Here is a 20,064-nt window from a genome sequence, read left to right as displayed (position 1 = left end):
CATTGGTTGAACAAAAAGATTGCATAAAAATGTGAAAAACTAAAGCATTTTTTAAACACAATCCCTTCATTTCGTGGGCTCGTAAGTAATTTCACAATTGACTTCCATGCTATTGCATGCAGGTGTTATGTCATTATGAGTGAAGCAGATGAAAGGCCTGGAGTTGATTAGAGGACTCGTGCTTGCATTTTGAAGATTTTGCTGTGAACAGACAACATGCGGTCAAAGGAGCTCTCCATGCAGGTGAAAGGAGCAATCATTAAGCTGAAAAAAAAGTAAAAAAACATGCCAGAAATTGCTACAGTATTAGGAGTAGCAAGATCAACAGTGTGGTACATCATGAGAAGGAAAGAAAGCACTGGTGAACTCAGCAACACAAAAAGACCTGGACGTCCACGGAAGACAACAGTGGTGGATGAGAATCAGAATCATTTCCATGATGAAGAGGAGCCCGTTCACAACAGCCAACCAATGAACAACACTCTCCAGGAGGTAGGCGTATCAATATCCAAGTCTACCATCAAAAGAAGACTGCATGAAAGTAGATACAGAGGGTACACTGCAAGATGCAAGCCACTCATAAGCCTCAAGAATAGGAAGGCTAGATTGGACTTTGCTAAAAAGCATCTAAAAAAGCCAGCACAGTTCTGAAAAAACATTATTTGCACAGATGAAACCATAATCAACCTCTACCAGAATGATGGCAAGAGAAAAGTATGGAGAAGGCGTGGAGAAACTCATGATCCAAAGCACTCTACATCCTCAGTAAAACACTGTGGAGGCAGTGTGATGGTCTGGGCGTGCATGGCTGCTAGTGGCACTGGGACACTAGTGTTTATTGATGAGGTGACACAGGACAGAAGCAGCTGAATGAATCCTGAGGTGTTCAGAGACTTACTGTCTGCGCAGATCCAGGTGAATGCAGCCAAACTGATTAGGCGGCGTTTCATAATACAGATGGACAACGACCCAAAACATACATCATAACAGAGTGTACACTTGAATGGCCAAGTCAGTCACCTGATATTAACCCAATTGAGCATGCATTTGACTTGTCGAAGACTAAACTTCAGACAGAAAGGCCCACAAACAAACAGCAACAGTAAAGGCCTGGCAGAGCATTCAGAAGGAAAAACCCAGCATCTGGTGATGTCCATGAGTTCAAGACTTCAGGCTGTCATTGCCAACAAACGGTTTTCAACCAAATATTAGAAATGAACATTTTGTTTTCAGTTATTTCCTTTGTCCAATTACTTACGAGCCCATGAAATGAAGAGATTGTGTTTAAAAAAATGCTTTAGTTTTTCACGTTTTTATGCAATCTTTTTGTTCAACCCATGCAATAAAAGCTGAAAGTCTGCACTTCAATGGCATCTGAGTTGTTTTATTTAAAATTCACTGTGGTAATGTTCAGAAACAAAATTAGAAAGAATGTCTCTGTCCAAATATTTATGGTCCTGACTGTATTACACAAAAAAGGCATTTAGGATATCACTAAGAAATGAGGAAGAGACACTAAGAGAAGTGTCTCTTGAATTTCAGGGGTGAGATTCTTTAATTTAAATGTTCTTGACACGATGTTGAACATTTATGAAATATTTAATTTCAACAAAGGAAGAAATGATAAGTCAATAAATAAAGAAAACACATCCATAAGGACTCAACATCGCTGCAGATTGGAGACAAAGTAAATGTAAGCACTTTTGACCTCTGACAGCTCAATGAGCTGCTGCACTTGAAAAAATATTATTGTGACTTCCTTTTTAATGTCAATGTAAAGACAGAACATGCAAGTGAATAGGCTGAAACAGTTGAAGTGAGTTGAAAATAAAAACCAGACAGCTACAATTTCCTGCACCTCCTGCTGGAAGACAAAGGCTGTAGCCTTTTTTCAGCATCCCATCGAGATGGCTGACGGGAGAAAATGACTGTTATCAGCCCATCCTGTCATCTCTTAACACAGCCCTACAGGAGGTCTGTTGCATTATCGGGTTTCTCTTACTGAATGAGCCGTGAATGGGAATAGTTAATACATAATGTGTTTTTTTTTATGGCGGAAGGGGTGAAAAAGAGGACAATTTAAAAAAAAAACCTAAGAGGAAATATTTTCCCGCGATTCATTTAGCATGCAATTAAAGTTAATTTAAACTGCAGATGAGACCTGCAAACTAACAAAAATTCAATTAGATTTAAGCAAACATTTACCAACTCTAATTAGTTTCCACTGGGTTTAAGTTTGCAAACGTATGCTTTGAAGAAAGAAAAAAGCAGCGAAAGGGGAAAAAATGCAAAAAGTCATAAAACCTTAAACTAGATATCTAATTACTAAAAAGGTAATCATACTTTTGCTGGCTGTCATCGGAAACTGTAAACTTTTACTGGATGAACTCTTAATCAGAGGGAATCGAGCATTTTACCTTAAAAATCATTTCCCAGAGCATGTCATTAATTATTCATTGTGTGGTTTCTTTTCATGATTTCAGTTATGGCTGTCATCCTGTCTAACTCTGATTTTAGTTCCTACACAACAACTTTGACAGCTGAATAATGTCCTTTCAATTACTTGTCTATAAAATGCCTGACAGCCTTGATTTGTGCTTGTGCTTTCTCCCCTATTTAGAGTCCAAACAGTCTAAAATACTGCTGACATACAACAATCACTATTTATTGCTTGTATATAAAAATTCATATGCTATCAGGAAAATGATGCATGAAGCCCTGATAAACGTTTCTACCAACAGCTTTGGTTTGATTAGAAATAGTCTTGAAATGCTAAAAAAGAAGAAGCAATAAATAGTCCCAGTCTGTAAAAAAATGACAAATGTAAATTGCAATAGCAGTGAGGCCATGCACCTGCTCAGGGCTGAGGCCTGGAGGAACCCAGACGTACTCCTCAAGTGCACATCCAGAGTCGTCATCAGAGGTGGAGTTCCTCTGGAAGTCGTACATCAGCTTGGTGATGGTCTTCTCCATCTCCAGAGACATGGCTGTCACAACATGCTCCGCTGCACAGACTGCTTCAGTAGAGACAGGTGATCCTGTTGAGAGAACAGACCGGACACTAAGTATGAAGCACAAGGAAAGGATGGAGGAAAAAAATGGTTTTGAAAATATTGAAAAGGTTTTTTTGTATCTAAAAAATGTAAACATTGTAGTTTTTATCTTTTTGGGCTTGTTTAGGCAAGGCAAGGCAAGTTTATTTATATAGCACATTTCCTGTACAGAGACAATTCAAAGTGCTTTACATAAAAAATTAAAAGAACAATTAAAAACAAATAGTAAAAATGTGATCATTAAAATAAAGTTAAAAGATAGTAAACAAGATTTGAATTAAAAACAAGCATAAATAAACAGTGCGGACATAAACTTTTGAATACATATTAATTAAATGCAGCTGAGAACAGGTACGTTTTTAACCCGGATTTAAAGACACTAAGTGTTTCAGCAGATCTGATGTTTTCTGGAAGTCCATTCCAGATCTGTGGAGCATAGAAAGTGAATGCAGCTTCGCCATGCTTAGTTCTGGCTCTAGGGACTGATAAAAGACTGGATCCAGAAGAGCGGAGAGGTCTGGCTGGTACATACTGGGTCAGGAGGTCAGCCATGTATTTTGGTGCTAAACCAAAATACATGTCTTAGTTCAGTCAGCACCTCTTTCATTTAGGAACAGACACCCTTGCTGTTGTCTTTTTCCAAAAGGTATAAAGCTTTCTAAAATACTCATTTATTTATTTATTTCCATCTTTGATCAGTTTCAGTGTATTGCTAAGTGATAAAAAACAATAAGTTTATATTTTTCAAAACTATGCTGGAGACTCTAGAAAGTCTACATGGAGTTGCAGTTTTCTTCATACGTATGAAATTGTTATGCATTGTTGAGGGGATCTGAGATAGCTTATCAGAGGAGGGACAAGATATTGGAGTGACTTGAGTCAGTTGGCCTGAAACCTAAAATAGACATGTGCGTGTCAACGAAATGAAGAGCTATTCTTCCCCGGTCATCAACAAAGTTGACATCCTACTGGACTCAGCTGAAGTGTCAGCAATTTACAATCTGAAACCCTTTAGACAATGTACGAGAGCTGAAAAGAGCCTGGAGTAACTACTCGAGTAAATATGTTCACGACATTGCCACACTGGGTTAACAACCATGAGAACTGTTGAGCTCAAAGATAGATGTGAGGCGTTCCACAAAGTGCAGCTGTAGACAAGTTCACAAGTTCGCCCATCCTGGTTATTACACACAGGAACAGAGTTGATGAGAGGATTTGCCTCAAAAGGAAGCAGAACAGCGGTACACATACTTTATGGTCCAGAAATTTCAGAATAACCACTACATACTTGGATGTGGCGACTAAAGATCTCAGCTAGACAGGCAATGGAAAGGAAACAATCAAAGATTTATTCAGACACAAACAACAACAGTTGTTTCCTTTTTGCTTCTCAACTTTAGGTATTTAGAAATGTCACTTTAAACTACACATGACTTATTTTTGCTTGAGGTGGAATGCTAGAAGAGGGTTTTAGTGACAACTGATCACAGTTCAACAGTAATAGATGCAGGGAGCTTGCCCATTAGATTTAGTTCTTCTGCTTGCCCAGGAAAACCAGTACAGCCCCTACTTCTTTGGCACAGACTCTGCTTCCAGCATAGCGGGAATCTCAGATGATCATAGAAAAGGGGGATGTGATGAAAAGCAGAAAGGCCTATAGCATCTCAAAAACAGACTGCATCAAGTTGTCTCCAAATATTTTTCATTTAGACCCAGAGAAAATGGGCCAACTGAAAGATTTCCATTACTAATAAAAGCGATATAAAGCTGCCACAGAACACCATCACTGCAAATATCACGGAATCTCCAGTTACTTTTTTTTTAACATGCTCACTAAAGATCAATTATGTCTTTTTCTCAATTTTATTTAACTGGAGCGTAGCTGCAAATACTCCTGACATGTGAAAAATGAACATGACAGGTATGCCCCCACCATCAATGTAAAAAATTAATAGATTTTATAGCAAGAAATATCCACCTCTAGTGAGATTTGGATTACAATAATTAGACATTTCAGAATTTTTATTCTGTGGATCGAGAATTGCCAAAATTCTTTCATTCATTTTTTAAAAGGAGAAAATAACTAAAGGTGACTGTATACCTTGAGGCTGCCATTTCAGAGTGCTATCTGACATGTTATAGTGGGGACTTTATGACAACAGATGAGGTGTTTGTTTATTGTCTGTAGGTCACGTATGAGGGTATTAACAGTTCAGAGACTGAAACATCACTGGATGAAAAGTGCAGAAAGGTCCTGACATCTGTGATTTCAAAAGTATTTCTCTCAAACCCACAAAATAGGAGCCCTCTGGACATTTGATACAAGGAAATCATTTCCCACAGATGAGATATTACTGGAACTGCTGTGATTTGGTCGAGGAGCAGACATTTCCAAAGACTGAGCCTGTGAGTCAGCCTCCATCCAAGCAGAGATGAGTGCGGTTTATCTCTCTAAGATGGGTGCTGCAGAGCTCTTTGTGAAAAACAATTGCTGGTATGTAACCTTGAGTACCAAGCCTGGCCTCTGGCTTTTCATCATTAGTCTATAGAAACCGGGCAAATGTTCCCGCTGGGTAACCTGCAGCCTCACTGCCATCAGTTCAAACAGGACTTCTACTGGCACCATGAAGCCAGATGAGAGATTTAGAGCTGAATAGCCTGACAATAATCACCGCACTCTGGCATCGACCACTTCAGATGAAAAATGTCATTCATGGTTTTCATTACGATATGCTGGTGATGGCAGATATCAGCCATTTTGGACAGGCTGATATTTGTCAAGTGATGAATTCTATCCACTACAATAAATAATAAAAACGATGTGCTGTTTAGGCTCGTTGTTTTGTAGCAGGCAACAGCAGGACAAAGTGGAGATGGTTGCCTTAAGCCTTAGTCACATGCACCCATATAGAGAGGGGCTGTACGGGTGTTGTGGGTTTTTGGGTTGCCAGGGGACTGTAGAGAGTTGTTTAGAGAAGTGGCCACATCTCAAGAGGAGCACAGGTGTAATGTTAAAAACATTTTTTTGTGACTAATGTAATAAAAAATCATTTAATATTTGCATTTCTGAGTATTCCTCCTTTTAAATCGTTGTCAACATAAACTGACGCAAAGATGCTCTGTTTGAATTAATGAGCCGTTGTAATGTCATGACGGTCCAGAAGTGCATGCACATTGTCCAAGCTCCCAGATCTGCCCCGTTTGGCGTGCAAAAGCTCGGGTGTGAGAGAAGATAAGATGGCACATTGCTGCATTTCCTGCACGGATTTTAAGTGCGTCCAAGGCTGGATTTTGTTGTTGGCCGCACGTATTTAAAATTAAACTTAAAGTCCAGATGTGTTCTCTGCATTTGTGTTCTCTCTCTGACCGAGTTTGAAGCCCGTCTGGGTCTGTGTGGCCAAGAAAAAAGTTCAGCACTGACCACATGTATTCCTAAAATTGCGTGCAAATAGTCACTTTCTCTCTGGCACTTCATTTTATTTGAATACCTCAAACTGCTTGTGCCAGCATCTAATCAGTTCTGAGCCACAGCCAGTGCTTGCTAATGCAATGGATCCTAAATTATGTCATTCAAAGCTTTTTTCATGGGCTTTTCAAAGTTCTTTTTAGTGTATAATTTTTTTAAAGGCAGTGTCTGGTATGCATTTTTGTTTTGTCATTCTGCAACGTGTCGATTTGGAAGCAAAAATGTCACTTTTCAGCGTTTCTTTATGACTAAAGGCAGGCTTTTGAGAATTGAGACTGTCATTTGTGCCCCCCTTGTGTCAAGTTCTTCACTCATGCAAAACATAGCTTGCAGAAAAGGGGGGGGGGGTCAAGGGCGGGGCTACTCAGCACCAATGGACACGCCCATGTGGAGGAGATTTTGGAAACAGTGGATTCAGATGGACATGAAATTTGGCTTTTTAAGACATTTAGCTTGTGGGATTTTGATTAAAACGTCATAATCATAATTAAAACACCACTGTGAATGTTTTACAAAAAACTGTCATAGGTGGACTCTGAGTTTTCATTAGGCTACTGTGTGTTGCATAATTTATGATGTAAAGATGACGTTGTCATCGTCTGTGTCCTTATGGCACACTCTGGTCGTTCGGCCGCGACTAGAGTGCCGCACACATGCGTAGGTGTGTGCACATGATATGTAACTGCCCATGGGATGCCTGTAGGATTCCCACACAAATCATGCTCTGATTGCTGAATTTCCTTCTTTCTAACAGTCAAGATGCATGCAAGAAGCACACACTTAACATGTGAATAACATTCATGGCTCCTTGATACAGTCACCTGGATTTGAGTAGGGGAAGGGGTGGGGGGTGTCAAAGATCTTTGACCTTCCTTGCACCCCCTCTTTACCCATAAATCACCCACAATTCACAGACAACCTGTATTTAGCCACAAGGGCAGTTGTGACTGAGGCGTTAGTCTTTCCTTGGCAAAATCTTAGGCTGTTAGGAAGGAGAAGCAGTTTGTTACCAAAATACATTTCTACAGTACAACAGTGGATGCAGTTTATTTGAATCTGACAGAAACATGGTCAGATTCATGTTTTGCTTCATGAATTACAGATATATCAACAAAAATTCAACGGAAGCTGAATTGACAGCAAATTGGAGGGTATTTTGAGTAAAAAAAAAGAATGCATGTGAGGATGTGTGCATCTCTTTGACACTGTTCAACTTTCACTTCAAAATTAAGACAAATTTTACAGCGTTTAATAGGACCTGGGGCAAAATAGTTTCATTTGGTGCTTCAGAAAAATGAATATTGCAAGTTTTTATTTCAAGTTTTTCTTTCCATAATGTTTCTATGCATGAAGAAGATAGACAGCCCCACCTCTGTCAGTCAAAATACAGCCAGTATTGATTAAGAGCTTTAACGGTAATGTGCTTACATCAACACCTTAGAGACTCATTCTGAGCCTGGCTGGGGTATTTTCTGGAAGACAAAAACAAGCCAAAATAATGTTTCACTTTTTAAGCTATCATAAAGTCAACTGCTGGTGTAAAGTCATAAAACGTAAGGTTAGGAAGACAATAAACATCTTCATTTTACAACTTGAAATATTTTATTAAATTGATTTCTTTGACATGACACAACAAAATGTATGTAATTTTCAGCACAATAGCTGGATCTTTCCTGGGGAAACAAATTTATCAGAAAAGTCCATTGAATATATATATTGATGTTTTAAAAACATCTACAACAGCTATAATAAGGCAAGAAACAGGTTTTATACTCAGATGGAGCAAAAAGGCAAATTTCAAGTTTTTTCCCCCCAATTAAATGTAATCTTTTCAGTTTAATCAGTCATTATTTAAAAAGAAAAAATGTACAAGTCAAGTAAAAAAACTTTTCTAAATAAGATGTAAAAGGGTAAAACATGTCTTTACATGCTGCTATTTAAGTGTAATTTTAATGGAATAAAGTTTCAGTACATTTACAATGCAAGCAGCTTTAAAGTGAGTATTTCTCAGAAAAGAATCTCTAAAAATATAAAGTTTGGTAAATAAAAGGGACATGTGGGTAAGTATTTGTACATGAAAACCACAAATGTGCACAAACTGGAGACAAGAGCAATGCTGGTTCAGAAATGTATTTCAGATGCCTTTCTGCTCTTCAATGTTAGAGACTATAAACCTGTTGAAGCCTTTGTTGTGTTTCGAAATGTAGCCCTTTCTTTCTCTTGCAAGGATTTGTAAAAAAACAAAAGAAATCTTGTAGAATCCAAGAGCTTTAGTGCTTTTTCCAGTAGATGTACTGCTGCACATTGTTACACACAGCTTTCATGTCCAATGGTTTCAAAGAAATGTGTCATCTTTGCACCCAAACTTTTTGACTGAATACACATTGGGACTGTACAGAAGGCTACTGATGAGTGTGTGACTTTTTGACGTAATAAACACTTGGAGGCCGACTGGTTAGTCATCACACTCTTTTCTTTTCTTCCCCGGCAACACAGGGACAGGACAGAGACACGTCGAGAAGTGTTGTTTCCTGGAGGTGACTGCTTTTGACAAATGCATTTTAAATCAATCTGCGTTATTCAATGTTTAACAGTATCTGAACATTTTATTAATTGAGAACATCCCAAAAAAGCTGAAGAAACTTTTGTGACATTTATGAAGTCATTTAATTTAATGCCATGACACATTTTTTATGTTTGGAACAAGTCATTTTGAAAATATAAAAAATGTATTGTGAAGCTCACCTAAGGTGTTCAACTTCAGCTGCGGGGGGGGGGGGTTTGAGAAAGGATTCGCGTTTTTTCAATTAGCAAGGTGCCGAGTGATTGCCCATCCAATCAACACAATTCAAGCTTGCTACACAGAATTAATCAGTGAAATTACCTCAAGGTGTGACTGGCTGCAGTAAAAGGAGACGGTGTCCTTCACTAAACCAACTGCTGACAGGCATCTAACAATGTTTCTTGATTTCCCCCAGGTTTTCATTAAATGCTTGACCCCAAAACACCTTCATGGTTCAATAGATGATATTGTGTTAACTGATGATGAGCCACATCTTTTTGAGTTTTAGAACGGATGCAACATGTAAAAAGAAATTGAAATCATAGTCTTGCTGGATGGGATTTAAATCAAACTCAGTCAAAAAATATTTGTTTATTGAGCCACATTTGAACAGCCTTTTTTAGGTGACATTTTGGGTTTGTAAGCAAAGGGGTACAATACAAAATTATTTTTTTTTCACTGTCACAGTCTCTATCTCCAGCAATTACAGGTTTATCTTCATGCACACCATCAACTTCTGACTTGAAGGTAAAAAGTACAAAAATTACATTTTTGATCATAAGTTCTAATTTCTTTCCGTCTCTTCCTTTTTTGAGCCCATTTATAATTGAACTCAAGTGCTTTTATTGTAGAAAATGTTACTTGTCTGTAGTGTTTAGTAATCACCTGTCAGTTATAGTAAACAGTGGTTATTGGGATAGCTGTGAAATGAAGTGGTCTATGGATTCTAAATATCTGCTACATAAAGGATATACTTTATGTTTAGGTTGGAATGGCCATGCTTTTTTTTTTTGTGATTGCTTTCAATTTAATGTAATTCCACTTTTGGCTGTACAGTTTTTAAATATTGATCCATCAACTTGATTAGACAATTAAATACAACTGAAGACTTTACCACATGCAAAAAAGTAAGTTTATTTTCTGAACCATTATAGTGTGTTCAGAAATTTGTGCTGTAACCAGGTAAACTCACAAATAATGGGTGAGAACCTTATGTTTTCTGGCAGTTTTCCAGACAAATACAAAACAGCAAATATTGGGTGTGATAACCTTAGACAAAGTTGTGGATAAACACAAAAATAACTCAATCTTCCCTTTTTTAATTTGTGACAGGTTGCCTCTTTGGTCAATTTGTCACAGAAAAACTGTTTAAGCAATTTTTTTTCTATTCATGGAAAATGTAAATGTTGTTGATCTTTGTGTTCTTTTAGTTTGTTCTGTTACATATCAGCAGCATGCAGTGTGGTGGTCACATCAAAATGGAAAGCCTTCTCAGTAAGGCACCCAGTCCTCATGAACAGGTGAACCTTCAGTCCCTGCAGGCTGTGTGTCCTAACATCTTATTGGCAAAAAACACATCAGATCCAGGCGATCAGCAGCAGTTAGACTGGATAAATCCAAATACCAGCAAGACAACGGCCCTCCAGGACTAAAGTTTGACACATCCCAGTAGCCACTGAGAACATAAAACAGATTATTAAGAGCTAATCGTGACAAATTTACCAGTGCCAGCCAGTTTAACACAACGTTGACCAGTCATCATCTGTCCATAAACCATATGGACAGATGTGACACCATTTATCTTAGTTGTTCAAGTTAAAAGATAAGCAGAGCTTACTGAATCTTTACTGCCATTCAAGAGAAATTACATTATTTATCTTGATATTGAAAATGGTAATGGAAAGAAGATGACTTCTCAGTGTCAATCCTCTCATCACGTATCACATCACACCCCTCCTCCTCCAACATCTAAGCTGTTTCTATTTGAAATCCAGGCTGATGAGATAAATGAGCCTTCACACAGCCGTCTTTTTAATAGCACAATAAATATATTCGACATGTGGCATGGCTATATCGCCAGCATGATGTTTTGTCCTATCCCACTGCTGTAAAGTGTACATTCACACTGTTGAGGACATCTTATTTATCTGCATTTAATTCTGAGAGCAGCGTGAAATAATATGTCACTTCCTTTTCATGCTTCATGGCAGACAAGAAATCTTCTGCAAAGACTACATGCATTCATCTCTGCTCTATGACATCACAGATGTTAATTTCCAGGCCACAGGCAGGGAAATGGAAACTAGAAGAGATGATGAAGCACAAAGATAAAACTGCTTTTGAGCGACATTGAGCATCAAAGTTACTAAATGAAAATTCTCCATCACAGTTCTATTTTTGTTTAGATTTTAATGGATATCTTTATTTAGATGCTTTTTCTGTTTATGAATAATTTAGTTGACTGGACATAGGGGGTGCCCAATGAACTGGAAACATTGTGGCTGTGTTTTTAGGTGTCTATTTCCAGACTTTGCCAACTTATCGTTTAGAGTAAACGATAAGTTTTACCATCGGTGGATGACAAAACCTTTATCTTCTAATAGATTTCTATAGATATTTAATAAAAAACAATTCTCTGATGAATAATTCAAAGACCCACTCCAATGAAAAATCGTGTTTTTGGTGTTTTTAACGTGTTCTTGTGGAATTTTTCTAATGATAGAGGATATATATAAAGAAAATTAAGATTAAAATTGCATTTCCGTGTATTTCTTTCTTGAAATTGTTGTGAATCAGAAGCAGATGAAAAAATGCTGTTGGAAAAAGTCTATAGCAGTGATGTAGGCCTTACAGTCGGCAGACTACAAGCTTGCTCCAAATTGATGCATTCAGTTGCAGACAAATAGATCCATACGTCTTCGTTTTCTTTGTCTGAGCTGGCATCTGGCTCAAAACTGTACAGCTGGATAGTTCTAATGTTGCTCGCTATTTTTGTGGCACTGCTAATTTGAGGTTGGGGTTGTGAGGGGCTGGAGAGTGTAAAAAAAGGATGATGGGTAATGAGGTCAAGTTCACTCCGCGCCAACGGTTCCGCCCACAACTCGGAGGCGAATTTCTAATGAACTCCTGCCACTCTGCAAAAACTGTCCTAGAAAAATCAACATTTTTTTTTTTATTTTGCAAAAAAATAATATGAATAGTCATTGTTAAAGGAGCACCAGGGATCAAAATAGATCAAAATATGATTACAGTGGGACTTTAAAGAAAAAAAATACACCGTTTCAGGTTAATTTCCCATTCTTGAATTCACAAGAAAATATTAAAAAAGATATGTTAAAATATGTTTGCACCAACTTTAGCTGCTTTCAAAGAAATTTAGATGACACCTGAAGGTACATTTCTTACTAATATGGGATACAGATAGAAGAAATCCTGTAGCCAAGTGCAATGACTTTTACACAGAAGTACACACAACTCATCTTAAGTGTACCATGTGAGGAATCAGTCAGCTAACTGCAGTCCTGCTGAAAGGAAAATCTGCTGGTTGCTACAGCAACCCACTGGCTTTCAAAGTCTTGAACAAGTAAGGTCTGTAAAATTGTATGATTTTTCAGATTTGATAAAACAAGTATTATTAGATAAAACACAAGTATAGTATCATAGAAACAGACAAGTAATATGTTCAAAAAAAATTTGTCCTGAATGCTGTTCGTTGGAAAGTTAATACATTTTATACAGTTTTAATGAATGAAAAAAAGGAGGAATTTGTATGTAAACCACATCATGTGTCCTTCTCATCACCTGTAAAAGTTTGTCCTAATCATTGCCCTCTCCATCAGGTAAATCAAATTGTCTAAAAAGAGTCTACAAACTAAATTAACTGAGACCAATCAACACTTCTTTCGCAGAAAAGAGAGGATCATTTAAAATGTGTTTTTCCTCTCTGATAACTCAGAGAAAAGGCTTTGGGGTTAGGCTTGGAACAGCTAATAGCTATTGAGCGAAATTATTTTGAACGCATTTAGCGAAAGGAAAAAATGGAGGAAAACAATAATACCGATAAAAAAACAAATAAAAGGCTGTACATGCAGCGTTGAGAGGAACGCTGTTCCTCCTCACGTGTCAGGCTTCACCCACCTCCTCTCCTTCCTCCACCCATACTCATGTGCCGCTGACAGGCTCTGTGTGGGTGTGCATGAGAGAAAGAGAAGGAGAAGAGTGATGGAGAGAATAAGCTCTTATTTATGTAAAAGCTGACATGAGAGAAGCTGCTTGGATGAAGTTGGACTGAGGCTTTGTTAACCCTTTATAGTCGGTACTGAACCAGTGTCCAGCCTATATGTAAAAAAAAAAAAAAAAATGAATCCAAAGTGGACTTTTCATATCTATTTGGCAACTCAAATGTTCATGGTGTTTTGTATTTACATCATTAAGCTAACAAATGAGCACATTATTATTTCAAGTACATTTCTGACAAAAAAGGCAAACAAAAAACTGGCAGAATCGTAGATTGATTTCCCCGACACACAGGCAGAACAAAAGAGGATGCTAATTGTCCCAGCAGGTTCTAGTTTTTCAGCGACTGTCAGTGCTGCATGTAGGCAATTATGTCACATAAAACAAACAATGAGGGGGATCGTTAGTGCAACATACAATAATTAATCACCCTTTGCCTGTTACAGACACAGCAGAGAGACTTAGGTAAACATTGATGAACAGTGTTGACTCTACTGTGTTGCACAAAATGGCTACAATCGGCATATTCAGTTCACTTTTTAAAGGCTTAGCATGCTTGATGGAATGTTGAGAAAACAGATATCAACTTGACAATTTTCAATTAACGGTTTCTGAAGGCACGTCCAGAGACTAAAAAAAGTTACCAAATGTGCAATGATTTGTGAAAAAAAGGAAAAAAGAGAAAGGATATTCTTCCTCTGTGTGCCTTCCAACTGCTCATGTTTGGAATGAGTCTGACAAAGCGGCCTACAAAGTAGAACAACAATGCCACCTGTGTGTGCATCTCTTCAGCCCTCATGACAAAACTAAAACATGTCAGAAAGTCTTGAATCAAAATTCCAAACTGCAAACATGAGAAAAAAAAATGATCAAACACTGCTTACATCTCAAACTGTTTGTTTATTGGTTTTGCTCATTTGTCTTCAGTACACAAGTGAACAGCTCCAAGTCAGTTGTGCATCTTCCAGCTCATTTATGAGGAAAACATTCAGACATGGTGCACCTGACTTTTGTTATCGCAAAGCACTTCTAAAGGTCATCAGGGCTGAGAGCACATTTGCAGGAAGCTTGGAGTCACAGTGCAACAGAGGGAGTTGATTTCGGATTATAATGTAGCTTTTATAAAGTATAAAAGGCGTTTGAACTGACTCTTTCTGTTGTGGACTTGATTAATATCAGCTTCATTCACTGACATTTATACCCTTCATGCATGCAATGTGTTATAGACTGAAACAAGTGTAGAAATGTCTCCTTCGTCCTAGATAATCACCTGATATGGTCAATTTAACATGACCAACATGATTGAATCCAGCGTCCTCCTCCTCTCCATCAGTTCCCTGTTATACTTTTCTTTTCAAGCAGCTCAAGTATTCACTCATCAATACTTTTGGACTGTGACAAATCTCAAAGTTTACTGCTGGGTAATGTTGTCGTTGATGTCACCCAATATGTTTTGACCTAGGACCAAAATAGAGCATTCACAGCATCTGCAGGGACAGAACAAAGCAGTGTTGAAGGACATAAACTGTAACCCACTGCTTCACTGACGCTGCTGTGTGAGCCTCCCTGCTGGACTAACAGCAGCCCAAAATGTCAACCCTTGGCCTCTTTTCCCTCCCCTGCCGACCTCACAGTTATTCCTGATTAATAATAAAGCATAGAAACCAACACACCTATCCAAACGCTATGAATAACTGACACAATTTAAAGGCTTTCCTTTCCCATCTCCCCCTGTGATGGAGGAATCGTCTTGCACAGCAGGGAGCGAATGTGTCGGAGCACAGTAACCTTCTGTGGTGAATGATGGCATGAGAACTGGTCGCCATGGAATCAACCTGGTTGAACAAATACATGTCTGAGTCTTTCTGGAGTACATGAAGTAACATTTCTGTGATAATGTGGCAACCTAGTAGGAGAATAGACAGATAGTAAATGTTGGTCTATAAAGATGGTGGTGGGGGGGGTGTAAAAGTACGACAGAGTTTTAGGGCCACAAAAAATGAGACGACTGTTGCTGTGATTTTGGGCTATTAAAATTGAATTGGATTTCTTGTTCGCATGAGAGTTGGATGGACTTCTGGGCATGTGAATGAAAAGGGGAGAATAAAGTAGCAGTTCTCTACACTCAAACAAGTCTCTGAGCTCTTTAATTTACATATAAAACTCTGCTTTACCGACACCAAACCCCGGAAAGCCGTCTAACCTAACAATAATTTGGTTTTGAGTCGCCAAAAGGTTCAGAACTTCTTTGTTTTTGAAACCCATCTGGAAATAAACCTTCACAAAACGCTGCACATCTTTCATCTTCGAGCAAGCCTCAGATAAACAGAGAACTTTGGTGTTTTTCCTCTTTAATTTATAAATCTTTATTTATAAATCTTTTCTCGTAAATTTAATAGAAAGTCATAGACAACTTTATTTTTGTGATTTTTGTATGACTTTTTTCTTGTAAATTAAAAAAGAAATTGTTTGTGACATTGCCCTAAAACTCCTTCATATAAAAGAGTTTGCACGTTGTGTGTGTGTGTTCTTTGTCAAGAATACAAGATGAATCAAAAAGGTTTCTGCACTGGACTCACATTTTAAAATGGAATCTTTCATGTATGTTTCATGTCCTTCATTCCTCCATCTTGTTCCTGAAAAAGGGAGGTGATTGTGCGTGTTTCCGTGTGGGTTTGTGTGTACACCTTTCAGTCTGTTTTTCAAGGACACTCATGTAAGCAGACAGTGTATGTAAAATAAAAGCCAATTATTTTAACCGCGCAACTGCTCATGAACTGATCCATTCCTATAGGCTGTCAATAAACCATCCAAAATTATACAACCCCTCATTTCATTAACAAACAGCATTCTTGTGGCGCTGATCATCTCATAATCCAGTTATGAGGATTAAATTCTTACTGCAGCTTATTTGGAGAAGGACTAACAAGAAACTAATTGAAAGAGGCTGAATCTATAGGAATGAAATGAGTTCAGCTGACAGAACAGAGTGAGGAAAGCTCAGCAAGAATCTACTGTTAAGATCATTTCAAACACATCACAGCACCATGAAGAAACGTTCAGAAGCATCGGATTTGAATTGTAAATACAAAAGCTTAAAAGAAACCAATTAAAACGCAAACACACACATCACCTTTCATGTCTCTAACGTGTTATTTGCTGGAGGTGTGTTCCTTAAATCCAACATAGGACTCATTTAGCTACAAAAGCTCAAACCTTCACAAAGACCTGAACTGCAGTAATTAAAGGGTGCCACGTTTCTTTTCCTCTCCCACTGTGTGTGGGATGGCCTGAAATAGAAATGCAGGGTTTTAACTGGCAAACCACACTCCACAACACTGCACTTGCAGGCACCATCCTGCAGCTCAGCTAAGGGAAATGGATACTCTCTGTTTGAAAGCCGGCCATTTTTGTGGGAAATGTGCCAAATGATCTGACAGACAAGCGCGATCAGGTATGATGACAGGCGAGGATGAAGAGCAGCGGGCTGCCACAGGAGAGAAGCCTTCCGAAATGGCAAAACAAAAACATCTATACACACTTGGATCGGTGTCCACACTGTGACCTGTGTGCAGTGTAGCCTGGCAGCCAGCAGCACACAATTTCACTCGATGACTGCTGTTGATTTATAAACTGAGGCTAATTCCTATTGTGTGATACCATTTACATCATTTGCCCAGGGGGGTTTACCCTTCAATATGAGGCTATTATGATTCCTCAGAGGCTTGTGTCACTGGCGGGGTGCAGGGTACATGTGTGCTAAATCCGGATAGGCATGTATTTATTCGGCTGTAAATGTGTGTGTGTGTGTTAATGTGCCTGTGTGAGAATGTGAGAGGTAGAGAAGGAACAGAAGAGAAAGAGTCTGTTGCTATGCATTTTTACACATCCTCCCACTGGTCTCTTCACATGAAACATCATGGCAGAGAAGAGTTGAAAACACGTAGCAGGGCCGATTCGCTGCGATGCACCATCGTGTGAGCAATCAAAGCATTTTCTGAGCCATTTTGATGCTCTGAGGAATATGGGCTTGAACCCCTTTATTGCTTGCTGTTGTTTCTTTTAGATCCCTCCATTAATTTGATGGACTCCAAGTTTAGAACAAAAGGAAGGATTTCAGGGGTTTATTGTCAGATCAATCCTCAAAATGTAGTGAAGACTCGCGTCATGGAGGTAAATTGTGTAATTATGCAAGCTAGGAAGTAGCAATTGGTCAACGGCCAAAGCAACACTCATTTGTTAAGGTGTACCAGATTATATCAGTTTCTTCAGATACAAATGTCTGCTACATCACTGCCATTTATAGAAACTGTGAATTGTGTATTATTGTTTGCTTTCTGTCATTGCATTTCTGAGGATTTTCCTTTAAATTCTAATTTTAATTGCTTAAATTAAAACAAAATCTCACTTCTGTCTAAACTTTACGCCTTCCTAAACTAACCTGCAGCTGTTTAATCCCCTTTGTTGAGTATGAACATTGAAGGTATCAACCATTCTTTTGGTGGAAGTAAATGAGTAACCTTTGGCCAGAGTATGAACATTATTTAGTTTTACCAGTCAAAAGCTAAAGCCCGTTTTTTTCTGGTTTCAAACTTTTTCATAAATTTCCTTCAGTTTGATTTACAAAAAATAGATTACCTTTTTTGTGTGTTCCCTTTCACATTAGATTATGAAGTTATTACAGATAGGAAATGATTTTTTCTTTGGCTAATGACCCTCCTAATTTTTTTTTTTGCATGTTTAAAAATGAGGAATTGCTATAGGTGACAATGCCATTTGCACTGGTTTTAGCCTAAAGACAAAATCAAATGTATTCTAATATTATGCATGATTTTTAAAGCATTTTACAAAACAATGTCATTTTTATTTTGAAAAAGAATTTTATTTTGTTCTGTGCTCCTGATGTAAATCTTCTTACTTTTTTAAAAAAAATATTGCAATTCTAATATATTCTCACAATTACAGTGACTTTCACACAACAAAGAATTAATATTATAAAAGTGGTGACATAAACTATTAAGAGATTCATTTATTTCAAGTACAAACGTTCTTTCTCCTTCTCTGACATAAATAATTTGGGAGAACTATCTGACTTCCACATTCCCCATATTCTTTCTGGAACTATAGTCATTATTTAAATAGATTTCCATAATCTCTCTCTGACGTCAGTAGAGTTGCTTTAAATTTCTTTTTTTTTTACCAACAGAAAGGAGGGAATGAAGTGGATCCAGCTTTAAGGGACACATTTTCTCCTGTCATTGCATGAGTGAGGGTGTTGTTCATCTGACAGACATATGGGCCTTTTTGATGTTCAGTCTATAGCAGTGGCACACTTTTATTTGAAACTTTTCAAGATTGCTCAGAGGACAAAGTAGAATAATCAGCAATTCGGAAAGTATGCCTTTTAGAAGATTTAGAGCAAGCAAATAAACCAAAGTAACCTAGAGAAAAGTAAAAAAAAATGTCCATTATCGTATCTATAAAATGATGTATAACAAAAATCCATCTGTTACAAATATTAGATTCTTTAAAAAAACATTAATCTGTGCCTCTGTTTGTATAGAAATGAACATAAGAATTTTTTCTTAGATTTTGGATTTCTGAAATCAGCAGCAAAACAAAAAAAAGGAAAAAGGAAAGTAAAGCAGAACTGTTCAGTTTTTTCAGCCAACAGCAAAAAGCTAAACCATGAAACAAACAAATAAAATGTAAGATTATACCAAAATAGGTGGAAAATTGCGTCAGTTCAAAACAACTGAGATGGAAGAAGGCTTGTGCTCACTTTTCAGCTGATAAACACATCACCTCTATGTTGGATCAAACAGTGTTATGATTAAGAGAAAGGCACAGATGTCCGAAGTACTGTTGGCTGTACTTGGATTGTCCTGTGAATTCTCAACGGGCCAACTGTCATCTGCTGCCAGAAACTGAGAAGGATCCCAAAATGTTTTCTCCTCCTAAAGCCACATTACAAAACTCTTTGCACACCATCTTAAGACAGACTTTTTTTTCTTATGTTTCGCATTCACAATAGCCATATTTTGAATGTAGTGCAATACAAAAAGTAAAATAGAAAAATCCCAGTCTCACTTTTCGATTTCATCATTTTAGCTTGGTTTTGTTTCAGTCACCGTCTTCTTTTTCCATTTCACCATATCAAACTTATGAGTCTGGAGGGTTCGATGATATTCGTGCATTCATGAATCCCAGTTTATCTGTGGGGTTAAAGATATGCACAGGATTTAGAGTGAATACTGACTCCAGAAAGCCAGAACTCTCTGTGTTGAGGGGGTATCAACCTAGGTTTAAAGTAACACAGAGAGCTGCCACTGAAGGCATGATTAATTTGACACCCGCTGTCACCAAAAAACAGCTCCTTTGTGAAGCAAAAAAGTCAACAATGGGCCAATGATGACTCATGACAGTCGTTCAAAGGCAAACAGAGACATATAAATTGACTTTGACAGCGCAAAATAGGGCAGACTATGAGATGGGACAAATCGATCAGTTCTCAGTAAATTAGTTGATGGTCTTTAAATTGTGTGGCCGTCGCAGGTGTTTGCACTCAATTGTGGCCGGAAAGTGGACCAATCAAGTGTGTTGAGGTGAACACATTGTGTCCTGGTAAAATCAGCTATTTACAGAAATACCAGCAGGCTCGTGAATGTGGTTTAAATGTTTTGCCATCTTCCATTAAAAAACTCCATTTATAAATTTAAAGCAATTAACTTTTTAAAATATATTTT

General features: G+C 37.9%; 1 protein-coding gene across 1 annotated transcript in view; it reads right to left on the bottom strand.

The window, feature by feature from the left end:
• The window catches only part of LOC101168539 (prickle-like protein 2), a 41,634-nt gene that overhangs the window by 7,016 nt on the left and 14,554 nt on the right, over window positions 1-20,064 (bottom strand). Inside the window, exon 2 of the mRNA XM_004070528.4 lies at window positions 2,854-3,038. Within this exon, the coding sequence (XP_004070576.1) occupies window positions 2,854-2,985 (132 nt within the window). The 5' untranslated portion in view covers window positions 2,986-3,038. The remainder of the gene's footprint in view (window positions 1-2,853; window positions 3,039-20,064) is intronic.

This window comes from Oryzias latipes, chromosome 7 (genome assembly GCF_002234675.1).
Source record: "Oryzias latipes chromosome 7, ASM223467v1".
NCBI lineage: Eukaryota > Metazoa > Chordata > Actinopteri > Beloniformes > Adrianichthyidae > Oryzias > Oryzias latipes.
This window is presented reverse-complemented; position numbering and strand designations above follow the sequence as displayed.